This window comes from Ruditapes philippinarum, unplaced genomic scaffold (genome assembly GCF_026571515.1).
Source record: "Ruditapes philippinarum isolate M1 unplaced genomic scaffold, ASM2657151v2 ctg3645_1_1_1_1, whole genome shotgun sequence".
Lineage (NCBI taxonomy): Eukaryota > Metazoa > Mollusca > Bivalvia > Venerida > Veneridae > Ruditapes > Ruditapes philippinarum.
Window position 1 is genome coordinate 277,183 of NW_026866970.1, and position 8,776 is coordinate 285,958.

At 31.7% G+C, this 8,776-nt stretch overlaps 1 protein-coding gene and 1 long non-coding RNA gene across 2 annotated transcripts; both read left to right on the forward strand.

Moving 5' to 3' along the window:
- The first annotated feature begins 1,575 nt into the window (after positions 1-1,575).
- Positions 1,576-2,464, forward strand: LOC132734370 (uncharacterized). The gene is made up of 3 exons (XR_009626306.1): positions 1,576-1,668; positions 2,027-2,107; positions 2,452-2,464. It is a non-coding gene; the product is annotated as an uncharacterized LOC132734370 (long non-coding RNA).
- Position 2,465: 1 nt separating this feature from the next.
- Positions 2,466-8,518, forward strand: LOC132734369 (uncharacterized). Its single transcript, XM_060721108.1, has 5 exons — positions 2,466-2,532; positions 2,930-3,025; positions 5,752-5,799; positions 7,207-7,392; positions 8,127-8,518. Exons 1-5 carry the CDS (start codon positions 2,472-2,474, stop codon positions 8,372-8,374), a joined length of 639 nt encoding a protein of 212 aa, XP_060577091.1. The 5' UTR covers positions 2,466-2,471; the 3' UTR covers positions 8,375-8,518.
- The last annotated feature ends 258 nt before the right edge of the window (positions 8,519-8,776 follow it).

The window sequence follows — 8,776 nt, forward strand, 5'->3', positions numbered from 1 at the left end:
GTGATTAACCCACGCGGCCAGCAATATTCGGACTACTAGTCCGTTTCGTTATAAATCACTTGGTCATGTCACCACCCTCATTTTTGAGGTTAAGGCGCTAGCTTAGCATTATTTATAAGTTCCAGCTCTCCTTGTTTGACACTGGCGTATCAGCTTAAATCCCTGGTACAATAAGCTGCAAGCTCGAATCCTTAACTATTTCTATGATACTTTCTGACCTTCTTATGTGAGCCATGGGCCTCGACCTATCATAACTTATAAGATCCATTTAATTGCTAACCCCAGTCCCTTCGCTTGCAAGAACCGGTATTATCTGGTAAATTTCCATCACATTTACCAATTAATTTTACTTCATTTTTTATTTCTCTTTGTATGATAAATTCTGTTCATTTTTTAAATTATAAAACACTTAATTAACAAATGTAACTTTTTTAACATGTCAACAAGACAAGATGTGACATATTGAAAAGTATAAATCACGTTACTCCGATTCAATTTTCTTTAACTGTTGGAATACGGGGATTGTCAAGGCAAGTTGTATTTTCAATTTTAATTCTCTTTTAAACTTTCATTTGCTATTTTTCAGAAACTGTTAAATGATGATCATTTGTTGTTTTAGCTAATATGTTTATATTCTTGTCTTTTAATATTTAATTTTACAATAGTTATTAAATGTGAGACTTGCGGTTAAGTAGGAGAAACTTGTAGATAGAGATACATTCGCTGAACGCTTCACCGACACTATCCCGATCGTCAGAGCAATCTTCGGGTGTAGAATCTTACACCGGCTGCAGTTATGACTTATGAGTAACTGAGACTCTGTCGAGATTCCGCTTAACAGTTACCCGAGATATTACCATCAGTGGCCACAGTCGATCGTTTATGATATTTTTCTTGCAATTTACCTTTAGACCATTTTTCGGAAAGAAACTACGAAAACTAATATTTTCATTAAAAACATTTTTTATTATAATGCCGCTATAATGCACATTTTCATTCACAAATTGCTAAATTACGTCATCTTAAGAACGCAGTTCATTTATAAAAGGAACGTGGGGACGCCATTTAAAGCACGCGTAGAAGTTAGACGTTTTTTTTGCACCGTTGATTTAGGTTTAATAATGATACAAAAATATGTAAAGAGTAATCAACAAATTATAGACAGGTCTGCCTTTGTTAGCTATTGGACATAGCATGAGTAGTTACTAACATTTGGTAAAAGAATATTATCGAATGGATGTTGGATAAGGATTGTTAAGAAAAAATGCAAAATAAAACAGTTTTTATAATCATTGTAACAATGAACATATGCTATTTATATCATTGTATGTGCTTTTTATGCTTTATATTATAATGTTTGTACAAATGTTTGACGAAAGAGTTGTAACAAGAGAAAGCTTTTTCCCCTCATGTACAGACACAATCAAAACAAGTCTGCAATTTTCATGCAATTTTGCTGTTTTTAATGCTTCAGAGGGATAGTTTTTCTCAAGATATTGTTATATTTGAAGTTGATTCCAAAAATACTGATTTTGTTAATTCTTTCAAAGTTCATTCATATTTTAACGTTAATTTCAGGTTTGTCAAATCATCCATTAAAAACTTCCAAGAACCCGGAAATATTCACCTCAGTTATTCAAAATGAGATGCTTGATAGTTTTAGCTCTGGTAAGTTTTTTACTGTAAAGCTTCATCCCCCCCCCCCCACACTGAAGTTTGTTTTTTAAAGTTTTACTGAGGAAAAATTGTACTAAGATGTTTTATCAACAGGCAGGTTTACGCATTCAAACTTAACTTTCAGTCCTCTTAAAATAACAAATTAAGAACCTGCGTTGGTCATACAGAAAAATATGGTGATTAATACTGCGTAATAAGTCATTCATTGCATATGAAATATAGTATGAATATTTTCACTTGTCCTAAAATCTTGTACATTTTGTCAAAGTTGATTTTCTTGATTTATTGGCTAATCCGCAGGCATGCAGCTTTAAATACTTTTTAATATTCGAAGTCCACATCTTTGCAGGTCTTCTGTTATGTTTATGGCAACATACACACAACAATTGGGCCAAAGAGCTACCATGGAAACTGCGACAACGATACGGATGTAAGTATGAAAATAATATTTGCTTTTGCATATCGATAGAAACTAATGAAATTGTTTAAAATATGAATATTAAAGGATCGAAGACCACTGCAATGTTACAAACTAGGTTTGATTAGCATTATTTGTTGTTGGCACGCCAAAGCACCGATTTTAACAAAACTGATAGTTTACATATACAAGTTATACCATTTAAGGTCAGATAAACCATAGTCCATACTATTCACAAGATCTTTTCTTTTAAAATGTAATTTGAGGTGATTCTTAAAGTGCTTTTACATTTAAAATTACATTTTTTATACTTAAGTTGTTAAAAATTTTGCATGTATTTTTTTCCACAAAAATAGTGCCCTCATTTCCTAAACAAATGTGCATGTTGCAGGGTTTTGGTTCAGCAAACGCCAACGCTCAGAAAAAATGCTACCTTTGTAAGTTTCTTTTTATGTTTTTCAAGCTTTAACTACAGCAACGCCAATGATACTTCAGACTGTCGAACAAACAAATTTAGCAGATTGTGTAATCGGAAATAAAAGAAGTTACTGAGTTTCCAAGTGATTATATTAACATCTTAAAAGCAAAATAGAATTACTTTGACTCTCGGTCTTGCCATGGCAAAAATTTCCCATGGCAAAAGTACGAATTTTCGAGTTTTCATTTAATGATCTCATACAATGCCGAAAGTTTGTCTAAAATTAAATGCATTGCACATTTGAAATGTTGCTTGTATTGGCAATGCATTTTGTCATGGAACCAAAAAACTTTGTGTATGGTAAAAACGATACCGGGGACTATATGTGTTAAACTATTTGATGGGTGTATATACAGGTGAATGCTTTCACAGATATCAATGTAAGCTGGTGGGACGTAAAATGACGTGTGATTGTTCAGGATATGGCTATACAGGAGTAAATTGCAACACGAGTGAGTAAAATGTATTAGCATAACAACCCTTGTATAGGGTTGGATATCGTTCTTCACGAAACGGTCCGATACCGATACCGGTACTGACGAAACGATACGGGTATTTTATCGATACTGATACTTTTACAATACCACATCAAACCCTTTGCTGCAAGTATAAGAACTGAAGAGATAAAACATGTTATGCTAGAAAATAAATATGTTCCATTACTGGTCTTTCTGAAATTTTATGCTGTAAAGTATACTTTTCTCAAGTTCCATGTTTTGTTGTTTTGTGTTAACTCTTTTTTACAACATTTACACATGTTATTACTTTTTTATCAAAAGAACATGACATAATTTAAACACAGAAAAATATCTTATGCAGGACAGAGGTCTGCAGCTGAGAAGTCTGCAAATTATTGTTTTTATCTTGATAAGAATTTAAGACAGTTGGTTATCTATATTATTTTCTTACATCTATTATTATTACTGTGTAGAAATTTTATTCTGATGCGGATATTCTTTTTTAAATCACATTATTGTTTACTGTAATAAATGAAATCACTGGATTGGTTGGCTTACTTTGCAATTTGGAATTATGTAAGAAATTTCATTAGATGTTTTTTCAAAGTCACTTATGTTTCCAGTCTGTTCTAATACAACAGCACAAACATATTTTCCATCAGTAATCCACTTAGAAATTTTGAAATACATGTATATGCACAGTCAGCACAGACTGTTTCCAAAATGAGTTGTTTACATTTTCATGTTAACCTAATATTAGTCCTTGTAGAAGTCATAGAGCAAATACCTATGCTTTACAAATAATAAGGATTTGGTATTTATTAATATTGAATTTACCTTTCAATTTTTAACATCTTTTATTTTTCAATAGCATGCACCGTGAACATCTTGCTACAGAAAAAAAGGGTATCCTCACCAAATTGCATAATTCCATACTGCTCAAATACGCAAAAATACTAGTCAACATTTGCAAAAAATTCCAAACAAAACACTATATGAAATATGTTTCAGTTGTTTATCTAAATGTGTAATATACACAAGTTGACCTTTGACAGGTGCATAATAGGCTATTCAAAAGATTATGCCTCCCTTTGATGTTGTTACTCTATCACCATCAAAGAGCCGCCGACATTCACACTTTTTGATTGAAGTTCTGTCTGCATTCGTTTGTTAAGAATATTTATACATGTTTAATAATAGTTCAGTGTTACACCAAGAACAAAAGGAGGCATATTTTTTTGAAATATTTCGGCCTCATTTATGTTCAAATCGTAATTCATGTGTGGATTTGTACATGTGGTAATGGATGAAAAGAACCTGGGAACATTAAATATGTATTCATTATGAGTATTTAGAGACTTAAACTGAAAAAAGGATTTAATTATTTTTTAAAAGCATTGTTTGAATAAACAATTGTCATACGTTGGATCACGGTTGGATTTACATTGTCATTACGGCAAAAACTGTGTGCGATGTGTTTGGAAGGACTGTGTGCGATGTATTGATTTGTTTTCTCGTTGTTTCTTTGACATTTAAAACTTACTAACTTTTATCAAATCAGTTTAAATAATTATATTTTCCTGCCGAGTACAAAAATATTATTATCTTGAACATAAGCGGCACAATACTTTTACAAAAATATCGCCGCGTCACAAACTTCAACTTTGCAGCGAAAGCCGTACTCGCCGCATGATAATAGTAGTTCATAGTTTGTTTTACGTGTTTGTAGGCTGTTTTTATTTAAAAGTCTACTTATTTTTTTGACATATGGACTATTAAATATTTTTTTTTACAAAATTACAAAAGCATCGAATCCAGTACCGGTATTTTACGAAACGGTATATACCGGTAATTTACGAAGTTACTATTCGGTATAGGACCGATACCGGGAACCGGTGTCCAACCCTACCCTTGTAAGTATTGCATTTAATGAAATTAAAACGAACTATGTAGCATTTAATTTTGGTTTTCATATATTTTCTACTACTTCTTCAATAATTCGAATAATTCAATAATTATCAGTTTGGTATAGACATTATTTTTTGCATACATTTGATTAGAAGTGGGTGAAATAAAATGTATATAAATTGCTATCACATGAATTTGAAGAAGGAGTTTTGGTCGACTTAATAGATATGAATTTGTAAATGGAGTTTCGGATAGCTAAACTTTGAATAAATTTGACTTTGTAGAGGGAATTCTAGAAGGCAGAATAAGCTGTATAGTTATATCAGAGACATAGATAACATAATGTTATCTATGTCTCTGGTTATATGAATGACTTTGAAGAGTTTTTTTTGTAATAAGTATAATCATGAAAAAATGAGTTTTGTAAAGATAAAGGTTGTATAATTGGTATAATCTTTGAAAAGGTAGGATTTTGGTGCTCATAATTTTGTAAAGATTAGTATGACTACGAAGAAGAATCTATTACGAAAAGTTCAAGTAGGTATTGTTTAAGTATTTGTAGGACTTTGTAATTGGTATATCTATTTCTTTGGATGGAGTTATGGTATGTTTAAATTTGTATAACCTGTAAAATCTTTGAAAAAGAAAGATTAATTAGGAAAATTTTGTATTTATCGACACATGAATGTTAACTCGTGAGTGCTTTTAATCTAAATCGTCAAACTCAAAAAGGGCAAAGAAAAAAAACAAGAAAATATTCCGAAAATGACCTTGCTTATTTCAAAGTTTTGCTATTTTAATTCTTGTGACAGGTGAGTCCCCGACATGTAACCAGACTGATCCGTGTGATCTTGAGGGTGGTAAGCGTTTCCTTTTATATATTTAAATAAGAATTCGATATTTAATGCTATAATAAAAAACTTCATATAAGAAAAGGCAATCAGTTACTTGTGTTTTGCAATAGTAACAAAGCAATATATAAAATAATGATAATAATAATGATAATTATTATAATATATGTCACCTTGCTCGCAATGTATTTTTTCTATGTATTCATACATATCTACACGCAACATATTTCAACCCAAACATCATTGATTGTTACCCCGTACATACTACGGTACGGAATACGCTATCTTTAGTCAATAGATAACGTAGTATGTACGGAATATATACCGTGTTTGACAGACGGTGCACAAACATTGGCAATCGCAACTACTCGGCCCTTTCCACACAATAGTATGAATACACAGATCGGATGCGGTATTTCGGTCTAACCTACGCTAAGAAACTAAACATGTAAACAAATAGTAATTTGATGCTGGGAGTTGTTGACAAGTTAATTTTCAATATATGTAGTAAATAAGTGATGGCGGCGTGGCCGAGTGGTTAACACGTCGGACTAGTAATCTAAGGATTAATCTAAGGATTGCTGACCGCGTGGGTTCAAACCCTGTCAGGGGCAAGCCGTTGTTTCCTTGAGCAAGAAACTTTACATTCATTGCTTAGTACTGGTTGGTTCCAGGAACGGATTCGAGAGTGTTTAAATAAGCTTATAGCTTCCAACACAATCGAACTAAAATAAATTTGTATAAACCATAAATAAGTGAATTCATAGGTACAAAAGCAAACAATACATTATTTATACATTTATTATTATGGCTGTAGAAACCGAAAGTACAAAAAACCAACCTGTTGACATTTAGTCGGATTTGTTTAAAATTGAACATCAGTGGGCATATTTAAATTACAAATTGTTGTCAAGCATAAGAGTACCGGAACAGACATTAGATGTCAAATATATACATTCGTTTTACATTATCTCTGTTTCTGTTTACATCTGAAACCACGTGGTAGAACTACTTTCAATCCGTATTGTTTCCGAGGTTATTATAGATAATAGCCGAGGCAGTTCCGAATGAAACATTGGCTTTGTTAACGTGAAATTCGTTATCTAAAAATTCAGAATTAAAAAATACTACTGAAAACATCAAATTCATTTTATTTAAATAGGCACTTAATTACTACTTGGAAACTTTAAAAATTGTGATTTGGTAGGATATCCATTAACCACTTTTGCTTATTTTCTTATACTTATTTTCTTTAATTTTTTTTGTTTGTTTCATCTTCCTTGATGAGATTCTATTTATTTGCCCTGACCAAAGGAGGATTTATGAAAACTATTTTTATTGTTTTATTTACGAGCTAAGGACGGAGCTTTCAGATTGCATATATTGATTTCAGAAATTATATACATTATTTTGCAGCTAGGGAAAGTTACAATCTTACTGCGACATCCACTACTCAAATTTTGACTTCGCCAGGGTTTCCGACATTTTACTGTAACGATATGGAATTCTATTGGAGAATATATGCTCCAGACGGGAAAAGGATTCGTATCACCGTTACTTACATGGCGTCCGAGTCATTTGACGATGTAGAAATTTATGACGGTATGTATTATACGCCTTTACCGCATGTGCAATCCGTACATTGTTGTTGTCAAACTCAATTTATTATATTTCTAAGGTCTTGTAAAGATCCTGTAACTCATTTTTATGGTTTTATATCAAATATAATATCAATATTATATATAATATCAATATCAAAGATTTATCAATATTGTAATTTTCCTATTGTAATTTTCCAAAAAGCATGATTTGTAAAGATATTTCCGAATTTACATTTCATGTTAATAAAGGGAGTTAATTAAAAATTTATTTTCTATGAAGTACAAATCAAACTTTTCAGTAAAAAATGAATGCTTATATTTTAATGATTACATATTATGTGGACAAATGTTTGCAGTACATATTTTACATATTCTTACATGTTTGAAAATTGTTTAAGAAGCATAATTGTATACATATATTAATTTCACTTCGTGTGGTGACAACCTTTATTATTACAACATTCAGAATCTTACGGTTTAAAATATATTTGCTTACTATAAAGATTCTAATTTTTTTTTTTTCTAGAAGTATAATCAGGCATGTGATTCACTCTTTAAATACCCATTTTTAATTCAATGCATTTGTTTGAATAAATAAATAAATAATATAAAATAAAATAAAATAAATAACTAAATAAAATAAATAAATAAAATTAAATAAATAAATAAATAAATAAATAAATAAATAAATAAATAAGTAAATAAATAAATAAATAAATTATATTCGTGTTTCAGATGAGTGTACACAGCCATCAGATTGCAATATTTTTGCAGACGTTCTTCTGGCCGACCTTGGGGGCAATGCAGATCCACTTCTAGAATGCAGAAATGACATTCCTTGGTTGCGGTACAACTCTGGCCTTGCAGACCTTATCAGTGAACCATTTGAGTCCAGTTCAAATGTAGTAACCATCCTTTGGCGCTCAGATGACTTTAATGATCGAGGCCCCGGATGGAGCTTGAACTACATTTACATTGATTAAAAAGGAAACAGCGCATCGAAACTTATCCTTCCTTCTTTGTTTGACTGAAAAATCACTATGCAACAAAGCATGGATATTATATCAATTGAATGTTTCTTTCGACAATTAGTATAAGTAGAACAAATAAAACAACATCTATCAAGATTTGGATGCATTGTTTATTTCTTGCACCCACACATTTTTTCTCCATTTTTGTTGTTGTTGTTGCGTTTAAAGTCACACCGACGCTGGAGTGGTCCTGACAATAGCTTTAAAGCTTTACTGGTGGGGAAATACCTCCTGAAGCTGCCTTCCGTGTATAATTTCATGCACGAGCGCGTTCCTGAGTACAACCACCGACAATTGTTAGCCCTTAGCCCTTAGCGACAAGATAGTTCTGTGACAAACGTTTCCCCAGTCATG

Coding starts and splice junctions, on each gene's coding strand:
- LOC132734369 (XM_060721108.1), top strand. CDS start 2,472: ATGTGCATGTTGCAGGGTTTTGGTTCAGCAAACGCCAACGCTCAGAAA. Junction 2,533..2,929: donor TCAGAAAAAATGCTACCTTT/GTAAGTTTCTTT, acceptor GTGTATATACAG/GTGAATGCTTTCACAGATAT. Junction 5,800..7,206: donor TCCGTGTGATCTTGAGGGTG/GTAAGCGTTTCC, acceptor ATTATTTTGCAG/CTAGGGAAAGTTACAATCTT.